Below are 13270 nucleotides of genomic sequence, written 5' to 3' on the forward strand. Positions count from 1 at the left end.
TGTATGGTTTCCCCCTAATCATTTTTCTTTTTCAATATCAGGGTCGTTTTAAGGTTCATGTACAACTATATCCTTGTCATCACACGGTGCTTTTCAGGTCTTTGATGTTAAATATGTCTGTTAATTGGTTGAACTCTTCTAATGATTAGTAATAAGAATGGTTTCACATTGTACATATATATAGACCCTCAAGTTTACAAAATGTCATTGTGCTTGATAACGATAAGAGAATACTTATCGAAACGTCGTGCCTGTGTATAATAAACCAGTGATTGTTGTCCCATATAACGGTATAGTTTTGTTATGTTTCCAATTGCTAAATGCCACTAAAGGATTATTATCATAACTGCAAGGTTGTAAACTAAATTCAATTGATATGCATGCCATGATATAGGTGTACTTAGATATAATAAGTTACTTATATCTATATAAGTTATATGATTTGAAACGACATAGGTCAGGGGAGGTAATTATCGTGTGTTGGCAGGTTGATAAACTTCGACTTGCAACAAGCTGGATAAATCCAATAGTCTTTATATTTAATTTCAATGGTGTATTAGAGGCCAGTCATTTTATTTACAAATACAGAACATTGGAGAAAAAAAACCAAATAAGTGCATTGACTCATGCACCAAGAAAATTTTTTTCGTATTTTCTCACCGACAATGAATAATCTTTTGTATGGTCCAATTTTACATCCCAGGAAATTGTCCCCATCGTTTCCCCGAGTCGGTGCTCTACTTTAACGGTATAATCTAGTATTCTAAGTATACTTGGCTAAGTGTACAACTTGAAGGAGGCAAGTCACTAACTCAATATCATGCACAGTCTTCGACATTGCAAACACGACTTTTTGGTCAATTTAAATCAACATTGGTGTTTTATCTTACAGTGTAAAGATGGGCTTCTGATATCCAATATTTAAGACAAATGAAAATTTTAAAATTGGCACACCAATGCTTTCGAGCGTTATTTGTAATGACGCGACTCGATGAACGGAGGTAAATATATCCCACAGGAGAATACTACTGGTGTAGCTAGAATAATCAGAAACCAAAGACTGCCATTCAATTTGTACTAGAAATTACAGTGAAAGCAGAAAAGATTGAATGTAAGTCAGTTGATGTACATTCATGTTACATTATTATATGCGTTGCGACCCATTTGTGTCCATTTCTATTTGCCAAAGAAAAGAGATGTAGCTCCTTTGACAACTTGCTTCATTTATGACATACCCTACACCGTCAAAACTCGCGCATTTCCATATAATATGTAATGTAGATTTTCTAATAATATTCTATGATTGGGTTTTTTTCTGTTTACAGCGAACTGACCACAAGGTTAATTGATTGGTTCAGACTGTGGAGCGGATAGCTGTGACAGCTATTCCAAAATACACATAGCTGATTGCTGTGACGTGTGTAATTACATACTAACACCAGCTGTAAACGTCTTTGACACATTCCTTAGACCTAGCCAATGTTACTGGTGTCGCGCAAAAGAAAAAAGGCTACAGAGGAAAATAATGTCGAAAATACAGGGATTAATTCATAAGCTTTTCACATTGACTAATTTTGTCTTTATATGATTACAACTCTATATCGCACTTCGACCAACTTTATTATTTCTCTATGTTGTATGTGACGGTATATTGTATTCACCCCTGCCGGTCAAGTCACAATTCTGGAAAACATGCCTGATGTCAGAGATTTGTTTGGAACTGTTTGGCTCGTCATAAAAAGAGGAATCCTATTGGTAATTGCTCCTGTCATTGGAATCTTATGGCATTTTGAAAGCCGCTTGTGGATGTATATTTATTTTCTGGCAAGAAAGAGCGAGGAATAACGGAGTTTAATACCACATCCGGTTCCAGGGCATTTCTAGTATAATGACCTCGACTCAAACTAGGCCATTTCGGGACTAGCGTGATACATAAGGGTCTATAGAGGTGGGAAGAAACCGTAGGACACGGAGAAAACTATATTACTCATTGGGATCGAAACCACAACATTGGTAGAGTTAATGACAGACCACATTAGGACACACGCTAAATCACTAGATCACCTCCTCCTCTTATTAAAGACTGAGATTGATGTTACTTGGACCTTTGAATCCTAGAAAACTCTTATTGTTTGTGGACCGAAAGGCGTTGCTTGAACAAAATCAAAAGAAGTAGTTGAGATCGTGATTAAACATACATTATGCAAGAGCTAAATCTGCCATTTGCAGGTCTTTCTTTAGGCTTGAAATGTTATCTAAATTATTAATTAGACATTAATTAACTTATCCAGACCATAATCAACTCTCGATGGCATCGCTAGCCTGCGATCTGTAGTGGATTATGATGCGATTTACTGCATAACTTTCCTTCACGATTTAATGATTAAATGGATAATCGAGATTATGATTTTTGTCGTACCAACTTTAGTAATGATGATCGAGGCTAGGCGGAAATTTCAATCGCCCTATTTCTTGGTTCATAGTGGATCAATTTGAATGAGATTTTCAGCAAATTGCCTTTACATTATCTAGATTTTAACTATTATAGTGAGAACTGCCAACTCGTTATCTAATTTCCCATAATGTATCTTTAATTTTATTCTATTACCCGGTTACATCGGTTACCAAATAACGCCACGACTAGGTAATAAAATCAGAGAAAGATAGCCACACACAGTCTGGAAATACACCCACACGACAGCAAAGCGGGATGGTGGGGAGTAATTCTTGAAGAAAAGCGTTGGTTCTCCTATGACTCCAGGGCTTCAGATCAAATCTGAAGAAAATCTGTTACAGACTGTAGCTGCTATCGGGTTTGAAAAACATCCCCTACAAACTGTAATAGTACTCTGGACATAGAAGGTCGTGAAACCCTGCATTTTGATAGCGTTCATCCACCCATGACCTCGATGTTTCAGACCAAATTTGAAGAAAATCCACTAAAAACTAATTGCGTTAACAAGGACTGGTATCCACCGCCGCAATCCCAAAATACACATTACTAATTAATTGCACATGTATCTTTTTGAAAAGTATCGAACAATCAAACTGATTATCTATACTAGTCTAAGCAGAAAATGTTCACAATCGAACTCAGTCTAGGTTTTGAAGTACTTGGTAGTGAAACTATACACTAAGTTTCATCACTCTCCATCAGTTAGAATCAGAATTATCTTGTCCCAAAGCATCGACCAATGGAATTGCTCAGCTCTGCTTAGTTTTAGCGTGAAATTTAAGGTTATACATGAAGTTTCACCACTCTCGCTCATTTAAAATCAAAGTTATCGAGCTTCAAAGTCTAGACCAATCAAATTCCTTATCGCTCTGCTTACCCTGAGCAGAAAATGCTCATTATCAAACTTAGTCAAGGTATTGATATAATGAAACTAAACACCAAGTTGCATCACTCTCACTTAATTAGAACCAAAGTTATCGTGTCCCAAAGCATCAACCAATCAAATTGATTATCTCTGCTTAGCCTAATCAGAAAATGACCATCTTCGCGCTTCATCAAGGCATTCGCCTATTTAACACCTACACCATGTCTGAACATTCTAACTCAATTAGAAGGAGAGTTATTGTGTCTAAAAAAGTGTGACAGACGGACAGACGGACGTGCCCATTTTAATTGTCCCCGCCTTGAAGAAAGCTGAAGATCGATAGGGTTTGTCCTCAAATGACCCAATGCTTCACACTAAATTTTTAAAAAAAAATCCGTTAATAATGGTATTCTCTATCGAGTTTACAACCCAATTGTTGACGGACGGACAGACATGGGCGACGACATAATATTATGTGGGCGTATTAAATTCGGTTAAAACTTGTAGCCTCATCGCGCCATGGAAACCTCGCCATCTGGCTAACTAAAATGGACTTTCCAGGCTATATCCACGTCTGAATAAAATAGATCTTTGCCGCGAAGAAGACAGACCGGCCAGGAAGCAGGCCATAGAATTTAACGGATAACATATCTTTCCTTGGAGGTCACTTTTTACAATACGTTTGGCGCTACTGACAAAAGACACGCAGTCTTGTCGGTTGTTGTCGTTGATAAGAAGGACCCTGATTCCTTGAACTTTACATCTCCGAAATCAAGCGGTGCTTGCATACATCGTTTTTCACTATATGACTAACAAATGAATGAGAAACAAGTGTCTAAGCAATTGAAGCGGTAGTTTCGAATTGGTTTTCAGAAACCAAAACCAATAAAAAGAAGATGACCCTGGAACTTTGTATCAATATAGGAAGGTGGTGATTCAGGCGACGACCACCCCAATGGAACGACAAGAAGAATAACATGCCATGTTCCGACATACTTAACTCTAACAAAGACAAACATTAAATATTTTAATAATAAAACCATAACAGATTTTCAAATATCTTCGCCCCCTATTTTCTCGAAAGACCGGGCTACTTGTAGGACTGTTGCTTCGTCAAAATGTCTTCCTACAATGCTCATTCCAACTGGAAGCTGCTTACTATTTCCAGCCGGTATAGAAATGACGGGATGACCAGTAACATTGAAACTTTGGGTAAGCTTACCAACCGGTAAAATTGTCTCAAAGTAACCTGAAAGAGAGAGGGTGCGAGAATGCTGCTTATTTCAATTAATGAATATCAAATAGCGTCAAGTAACTAAATTCGATTTATTGTTTGTGGGTGGTGGGGGTGAAGGGTAATTTGAGCCTTCGAAAAAGCTAATAAATAAAGCTAATTGATTAGGTATAAGATTTTCACGAGTAGTTTGGCTTGAAAAATAAAACTAATGTTTTGTTTTAGTTATTGCATTTTCGCAATGAAATCAAACTAATTATATTCAACGATATTGGTACGGATAGGCAGGAACTTTAACTCCAACCGAAATCAAGATTACTCACCAGCTACTGAACAATCGCCAGGAGGAAGTTTGGAAGCTGTGTGAGGTGTTGTGGGTAGAATCAAAACATCATACTCTTCTAGTACTTTATCATATGCATGCGTTAATACCCTTGATAAATTTTGACCCTTAGCGTAGAATTTATTACCGTACATCTTATACATATATTCACCGATTAAACAGAACAATTTTACAGTCTTTGAGTAATCATAAGGCCGGGTCGTTCTTCCACGGTAAAAAGCTTCTTGAAGACTTGTAGCATAATAACCTTTCCAGTTATATCCGTTACCTACAATGCAAGAGTAAGCAGAAATATACAATGTTGTGTACTAGTTTTACTATTTGTTCAGTAGGGTCGTGAAATATTTCACCAGTTTTTCTTTTATACCGTAAATGTCCATACGTTGTTTAGCTATAAACTAGTTTTGTAACCACCAGTGAGAAGCACGTTCCAGGCTGTGACTGTTATAATGGAAATAAACTTCAAATTGGACCAAATCCCATGCATATATTTAGAAACATTTGTTGGTAGTTAAATGTAAATATTCATTGAATATGACAAAACACGGAATACCCCGTTAACAGTGAATAATGAAATATTGTTCCTGTACGAACCCCCGATAACTCATGACATGTAGGCTATGTATCATCTGTCTGGGTTACGGTTGGAATTAGGTTAACAAGACAATGAATCAATATTTACAGTTACGATTATGGCTGTCACAAGAACTCGTGAGCATTGGGGACAAATAACTTCAATGGTTTCCTATAATACATATCATAGAGACATAATTAGTACCAGATTAATTGACACAGAAAATCATTGTACGGATGTTTGTCTATCATATCTGTTGTATTTTGTATGAGTAAGCCAGTACAGCAGAGTAAGATGAGCTTGTTAATTAAGTACAACACAGAGTTTGCATTCACTAATCAATGATCGAATATATATATATATATAATTTGCAAATTCCGTGATTGGGCCCAACTATGAATTCAATGCCCCTATTACAAAAATAAGAAATGCCGTGGTGCCGTGGAAGCTCATTTTAGTTACGCCTTTTTTGTGATAGGTGGTACAGGTTGACAAAGCTCGCCTGACTCTATATATTTGAGGCTATATGTCAAAATGATTTTTGTTTGGTTCAGCGCTATCAACTACTAACCATTTCCTAGAATCATATTGTTATATGCGCCTAGTCTTACACCCGTCCAAATAGCACAAGCTGGAATATAGAATTGTTTTAAAATAGTAAATAATATCTTATATTAAGAATAATGTTTTTTTTTTTAAATTATGTAGTTGCGAATAAATAGACGTACACGTGACAGGGTAGTAGCGAGCAGCAAATAGATACAAAGGGCATTCAATACAAATGACAGTTAACGAAGCATTGTGTAAGATTTAGATAAAAAAAAAATAGCTGCCCATTCTTGCTATACTAGTTCAAAAATAAATAATGCAAAATTAATATATTGAAAATTTCATTCAAATAGATTAGCCTTTGAAGGTTTGACAAGATGTGTGTACTGATTGTAACCACCATACTGGTTGTTCAGGGCTTAGCCTCGCTTCACCTGTTTAAAATTAAATCATTAAATGGCCCATATCCGATAGCATCGAGAGTTGATTATGGTCTTGTCATGTTAATAAATGTCTAAATAATAGGTTATATAACAATTAAGGCCCAAAGAAAGATCTGCAATAGGCATATTTAGCTCTTGTATAACGCCTGTTTAACTATTAGTAATGATTTCATATTTTCTCTTTAGAAAAGACTAGGAATCGCGTCATTTCTTCATCTTTCAGGACCGACTACTTTATATCTATAAAATCGGTAGGAACAAAACGCACTCCACATTAATATCCTAATCTTCTATACTAATATTTGTGACTGTCGTTTGTCTGTGTGTCTGTCTGTTCGGGGTTGGTGGCTACACTAGGTCTGCCCCGAGTCTGAAATTTGGGGTATAGGGGTAGCTCGGACCGGGGAGTAAAATAGGCTAGGTGGCGTTAGTCTACCACTTCCGGTTTCGGAGGTATTACCCCCGAGCGAAGCGGGGTTGGCGGCTACACTAGGTCTGCCCCGAGTCTGAAATTTGGGGTATAGGGGTAGCTCCGACCGGGGAGTAACATAGGCTAGGTGGCGTTAGTCTACCACTTCCGGGTATCCTGCTAGTCTGATATAATTAAACAAAAAGTCTGAAAGAAAGGTAGATTATATAACGCACCACTTATTGGATTGGAAGTGCTGGTTAGACAAAGTACAGCTGTGATTTTTTGATTGTAGGTTTGACGGTTATTGACATAACAACTTTACAGTGAAACATGTGTAAAAATCAAAACCCAGTAAAGTGCAAGTCCATATTTAGGTAGGAGGAGTCACACATATCGCGTAGAGGAAATACGCCTCTGAATGGCTACCTGTTAATCCGCTCGCCAAACCCAATATTTCGAGTGAACCTGGAAATTGTATACAAAGTTTTTTTTTTATGATTGATTTTAGTAGCATAGAGTATCCTCTTTCAGTATCTGACGGCTCACCCTTGAGCGTTTTGAGAAATTCAAGATGGCCGCCATTTAAAAAAAAAACCAAACCTATAACTCCCGTAGTATTTAGTCTAGGATGAAAATTTTCGTGTCCAAACTTATGTTTCTGGAGTCTTGAATGTTTCAAAACACTCAAAGGTGACCGAGGTTCACCCGGCAGATTCTGAAAGAGGACAACCAAGGCTACTAAAATAAGCCATAAAAAACTTTGTATACAATTTCCAGGTTCAGCCATACTTCTGCCGGACAATGTGGGATTTATGACAAACGAAATCCAATATTGGTGAGAGATTAGAAGAGGGGCTCAGTACCGAAACCCAACGCACAACCTCAGGATCAGTCAGAACCTGCTTGCCACTGTCCCCTTAGAAGTTTCCATTTTAATATTTTTTTTGTTTTAAGGGGGCGGGGGGCATATCACCGAGGATGATTGATGTTTGGGTAGAGAGGTGTTGTTCGATATATCTTAGGTGCCAAAATTAGAATATTATTTAGAAACATAATAACTTACAATCTAAGTGAAGAGGTACTGAAACATATTCCACTGTGGCTCCAACCTTTACTAAACTCATGGCAGCTCTTTCTACTATATCAGCAACATCCCTTTGAGTACACATTGAAAACCCTTCTTGAAGTAAACCAATCTTTTTTCCTTGGATACCCATTTCCAGCTATAAAAATCATGGTAGATTTTTGATTCCTAATATTGTGCCCGGGATTTGTATATAAATACTGTTTATTCAAATTGTCTGATACATGTATTTGTAACGACACATTCATTTGATTGCCGCAAATGCGTGTTTGTGAAATCGAAAAATATTCGACCGTAAAACACGCGTTTCGTATAATTTTCCAATGAGGTACATCGTCATAGTAGACTGGTTGACCGAGCGTAAGTTTAGACTCGAACCACCAGTGACTACTGGAGACGGTCAGAAGCTTTAGCTAAATATTTGAGAAATTGTAAATGGCCATATCTCTCGTCATATTGAGTGGCATGTAGTGTGTATTGCGTGTATTCTGGAGGCATGGTTTATTAACTATTTGATAATTACTAAATTATATTGCTGTATTTATGATTTAAATCAGTTTTTGATTTTAACGTGAACCACCCTACCTTATAATTATTTTATTTGGTACAACTTACTAGGCTTGTATAAGGCTTTACTTTCAAATCTCGTGGTTGCCGGGGATCTCTTCCTTCATCGTAACCAGCAAGAACCTGAAATTGAACAGTTGTGCTGGGGCATGATTCTGATATAAAAATTGAGCGCATGTTTATTAAGTCATATAACGGTTTCTCTATAATTGTCAGTATAAGTTAAATTTAGATGTTTATTTCATAGTCTTTTAATAAAAATGATGTAACGAAATTTTGAACGTCACTGTACGTCGTGAAATCTCAAGAACATGGATCTGTGGTCCTTTTACAGGTTTGTATCGCGAAAATATAATGTATAAATTATACATGATTACCGGGGGGGGGGGGGGTAACGCGCGTTGGATCATAAGGTCAGTAATTGAGTCAAGTGACGTGGTTTTGATTTCCCGCTTGAACGCGACAAGAAGTAGGGTTGCCTGTCCAACCTCGTGGGTTTTCTCTCGCTGCTAAAGACCCCTACGGGCTTGCGGATTATTGAAATAAAATTAAACCATATATGTTAGTCCCGAAATGACATTGTTTGTGTCGAGTGGAAGTTAAACCCCATTTCTAACTCTTTGTGATTAGCTGAACAATAACATCTTTAAAAATCTGACCTGTAGAGTATTTATAAAAATTGTGTGCCGTCGGCCATGGTGACAATATACCCTCATGGAATAATAACTTATAGTAACATTCAGAAATAGAGACTTTACATAGAATGAGCCAATTCCTCAATTGCATTCAGATATCCTGAATAAAATATTGTTAATAAAAACTTAGTAATTCATCCCCTCATTAAATAATTTATTGCAGTTTTCATAATGAATTTACCTCTAAGAGTAGAGCACAGTCGTAAACATTAGCAGCCATTGGCCCAAGGTGGTCGAGCGTTATTTCTAAAGACATGGCGCCAGTGTAAGGTATCAAACCATAGGTTGGTTTTAAACCAACTATACCAGACCATGATGCTGGTACTCTGATAGAACCACCTTGATCTCCTCCCAATGCCATGTCAATCTTATTACCGGCTATCTAAACAAACAAACAAATGGTTTCAAAATTTACAAATTCCAACTAAAGTTTTGGTCAACCATGCAGTACATTGTTCAAAAAATAACACTTCGAAATAACGCTTCAACTCATGTAATCTCTAGAAATCAGCACACTAACCAAGGCAGCACTTCCTGAACTGGAACCGCCAACATTTCTAGTTTCATCAGCAGGATTTCTAACAGGTCCAGTGGAAGATGTAAAACTACATGCGCCTGTACAAAGATCCTCACAGACAGTTTTACCCACAATTCTTCCTCCTATAAAAATGATAGGATAATTATAACAAAGTATTTACAGTGATGGCTCTGCTCTCTTGGCCATTGATTTAGGATATGACGTGTGTAAAATAAGAAAATTGATCACTGCACAACGATACTACGCGTTATGCTTACATATGATTAATGATAACTTTTATCGCTTAAGTCTTAGATAATAGCATCTACCACAAGGCAAGACAATGAGGGATTTCATTTAATTAAGATTGAAAAAAATATTTAAAAACGAACTATTTAGTAAACAATATACAGTCTAATGCATGGTTCCAGATAATGTCATTTAATTATTGTGCAAAGTGAGGATGATCACTGCACATTTTGGGAATTAATCTTATACACTGCCTGACGTAGGTGATATGAGGGCTAGCGTGGTTTTTGCCGGGGAGGGGGGGGGGGGGCGTGATAAACCATGAGTCGATTGGTAGCACATCTGATTATACAGTTTCTAATTTGAGAGGGGGCACGAAAACTCAAAACCTTGACGCAAAACGCATTCACTTAGCACCTGATATTTTTTCAGGGATGATTTTGGTATCGAATTGTTGTTAGTTAGTTGTATTTTACGTCCGCTTCCACCGAGAAATGGTATCGAATTCTTGCGATCCTGATTAAGTTACTTTAGTTCAAACTGTTCGCGTAATTGGATAGCGGTAGTGTAGACCTACTGATAATGGTTCATTAGTGTATTACAATTATATTTTCTACAATGACATTAATGGTTTGTATAATTAATGTAAACCAACCTACCAGCATCAAGAATTCTGGTGACAACGGTAGCATCAAGTTGCGGCGTATATCCCTCTAGAATCTTTGACCCATTCATCATAGGTATTCCAGCTACAGCAATGTTATCTTTTATACCTATTTTCTTACCTACTAATTTACCCACATTTGATCCTTGAATATCACATTTCCAACTCCTTAAGTAAACAGACGGAATGGGTAAAATTGATAAGCGACCAAATCACAGTTTAGCCTATTTTTATTGCCGTAAACATTTTTCATCGATGTCTGCCTGGCGGAGTTTCATTTACTAGGTAAATATGGTGCAAATAAGCTAATAACACAAGAAAACGCCGTGCATAAAGTGCATAAAATAGTATTCTTAATGTCCAAATGAACTTTAATATATTGTATACTGCAGTGGGGCCTTTCCAATGTTGTCTGCTGCCCTTAGCCAATCATTTACATGAATACATTTAAAATTCTTTGGGCTTTAAGATTATTCTGTACGGAAGATTAATACCACCGTAAAAATAGAAATTGGAATCTAATTTACCAAGCATTGTAAGGATTGTCGTCGACGTTTGGCCTATGACCAGGAACCCTGTGATATTTTACAGGAAGTGATGGTTCTGGAATCTGTGATAATCTTTGGTACGAGCTTGAAACATTTTTAAATTGTGCTAAAATTTAAGACAGTATCAATGTTAGTTAAACATCTCATTTTATCACAAAAGTAACGACTTCTTAAATACATGCCTTACATTGTTACGACAGCTATGAGGATATATTCAGTCAAATATAAGTTTCAGTTTCACAAAATCACAGCATACACAGATAACAGTTAATGGATGTAGTATGCTTACTCTCTAGAACACCTATAAACACACTGTATGGCGTATGCCCGTCTTCATTAGCCTAGGTTAGGAGCAGAACAGTAGGACGTTAAACCCCATTTCACGTTGTTATTTGTACTTTCATCACATTCTCTAAAATCCAGGTACTATAATATATTTACATTTGCCGTAAAATCGAATGTCCGGACATAGAATCTAGTTACCCTTTAGGGTTGATACTGTATTTTATACAAACCTTACCAGCTATGGACTTGATTTCCTCTGATGTACATTTTAAGTTTAACTCATCTGATAATTTCGTCAAATCTTTTTCTGTAGGCGCACATACAGCTGGTGAACTGTAATACTCTGAATTACCAAAGTGAAAGAACCGTGGTACATATCGTTTGGCAAAACTAATTTACAATGTCATTCGTAAGTGTACAATTCGCTGATAAAAGGTGACTATAGAGTAGTACGCGTCCCACTTATTTTTGTGCCTCGTTGGATCGGCCTTTCTTTGTTATGTTTAGTTTATATTGACCTATGCGTGGTTTTGACAAGGGCTATACAGATTAGTCTTTTTAAAAAAAAAACAAAAAAACCCCAAAAAACTTCATGATGCCCCGAAATCTGTGGCATGTATGGTGAAGACTGCCGGTTAAGGTGACTGTAGGAAATAATTGTACGCTGTACAGGCTAGTCACCACGGTGAAATTATGGTAGTGTTAAGGAAATGCTTGGATGCTGTAATTATTTTAACAATATCAAAGGGTGTCAGATTTGGGGAAAGCATTTACAGTTAATCTGGGATTGAAATCACATCACAAATGTTCGACATGGAGCCGATTGGGTTAATTAGCTTAATTCAAAAATGTATGAACCATATAAAAGTAATGGGGTAACTAAATTAGAAAGTGCAGGGCATAATGCAAATCCACGTCAGTAATAAACTTCGGAAACTAAAGAAAAAGATACAAGAGGCAAGAGATAGATGGTGGAAACAAGAGGCCAAAGACCGAGCATCACACGTCCACTCGACACAAACTAGGTCATTTCGGGACTGTATGATGTATATTCCCGTATTCATTATCCCAGTCGGAGCAGAAAAGTAGGATGCGTTTAAGATGAAAGCGATAGCTTTTATATATTATTTGAGTGGGTAAATGTGCACACTACAATTACCTCCCATTTATTATCGCACAATATTTGGGAATATTGTTAAAACCATGCTTCAAAACCCAACGAAGGGTGATTAAATATTAAAAGATTACTAAAAGTACAAAAAGACTGTTGAATATCAATATATGACACACTTACCCGTGGACGCCATGATCCTTGTATATGCGAACAGTAATGTGAGTATTATAGATAATATTTAAACTATATTTAGGTCACTAACTTGTAAATAATGACCTAAATGCAGTGTATAAAGAGATATGCTGGTAAGTCTTAAATATAGACCAAGACAAGTAATTGCTTCCCCTGATTTCATGATAGGTATAGTCAATCCATTTATAGCAATTCTTTATTTTTGCCCCACCCTACCCTTTGCTATTGCATGGCAGTTTTTGTTGATTTTTTGGGCTAGAATGCAAGAAGGGTGCTTCAATTTACATTTTCTGTCAGGTTTTGGTGGAATAACCAAACAGGCCTAGAATTAAAAATCTAAACGGTCAACCACCTTTAATATTTTTATCGGAGGATTGAGGCATCTTTTAAAATTATTGTTATAGGCTAAGAAATGTCATGGATTTATCATTGAGGAAATATGAAGTGATGTTATCTGGATTCAATGAAAATCAATACACA

The 13270-nt window shown here is 36.8% G+C and overlaps 1 protein-coding gene across 6 annotated transcripts; it reads right to left on the bottom strand.

Moving 5' to 3' along the window:
* Nucleotides 1–4334: 4334 nt before the first annotated feature.
* Nucleotides 4335–12861, bottom strand: LOC126814891 (amidase). 6 transcript variants are annotated; one of them, XM_050540334.1, is made up of 11 exons: nt 12779–12861; nt 11720–11827; nt 11179–11305; nt 10647–10819; nt 9742–9881; nt 9403–9603; nt 8575–8649; nt 7939–8098; nt 6043–6102; nt 4878–5165; nt 4335–4569 (listed from the first exon to the last, which is right to left on the bottom strand). In XM_050540334.1, exons 1-11 carry the CDS (start codon nt 12789–12791, stop codon nt 4373–4375), a joined length of 1542 nt encoding a protein of 513 aa, XP_050396291.1. In that variant the 5' UTR covers nt 12792–12861; the 3' UTR covers nt 4335–4372. The 6 variants fall into 6 exon arrangements, with proteins under 6 accessions (XP_050396291.1, XP_050396292.1, XP_050396293.1 ...); XM_050540335.1 differs by lacking the exon at nt 6043–6102; XM_050540336.1 differs by having other exon boundaries at nt 10647–11827; nt 12779–12807.
* Between the last annotated feature and the right edge of the window lie 409 nt (nt 12862–13270).

Source organism: Patella vulgata, chromosome 3 (genome assembly GCF_932274485.2).
Source record: "Patella vulgata chromosome 3, xgPatVulg1.2, whole genome shotgun sequence".
NCBI classification, from domain to species: Eukaryota; Metazoa; Mollusca; class Gastropoda; family Patellidae; genus Patella; species Patella vulgata.

Excerpts from the sequence above, each read along its gene's own strand:
- LOC126814891 (XM_050540334.1), bottom strand. Across the intron at positions 9,604-9,741 it reads GTTCAGGAAGTGCTGCCTTG|ATAGCCGGTAATAAGATTGA; the intron begins GTTAGTGTGCTG and ends TTGTTTGTTTAG. Across the intron at positions 5,166-6,042 it reads CAATATGATTCTAGGAAATG|GTAACGGATATAACTGGAAA; the intron begins GTTAGTAGTTGA and ends CTTGCATTGTAG.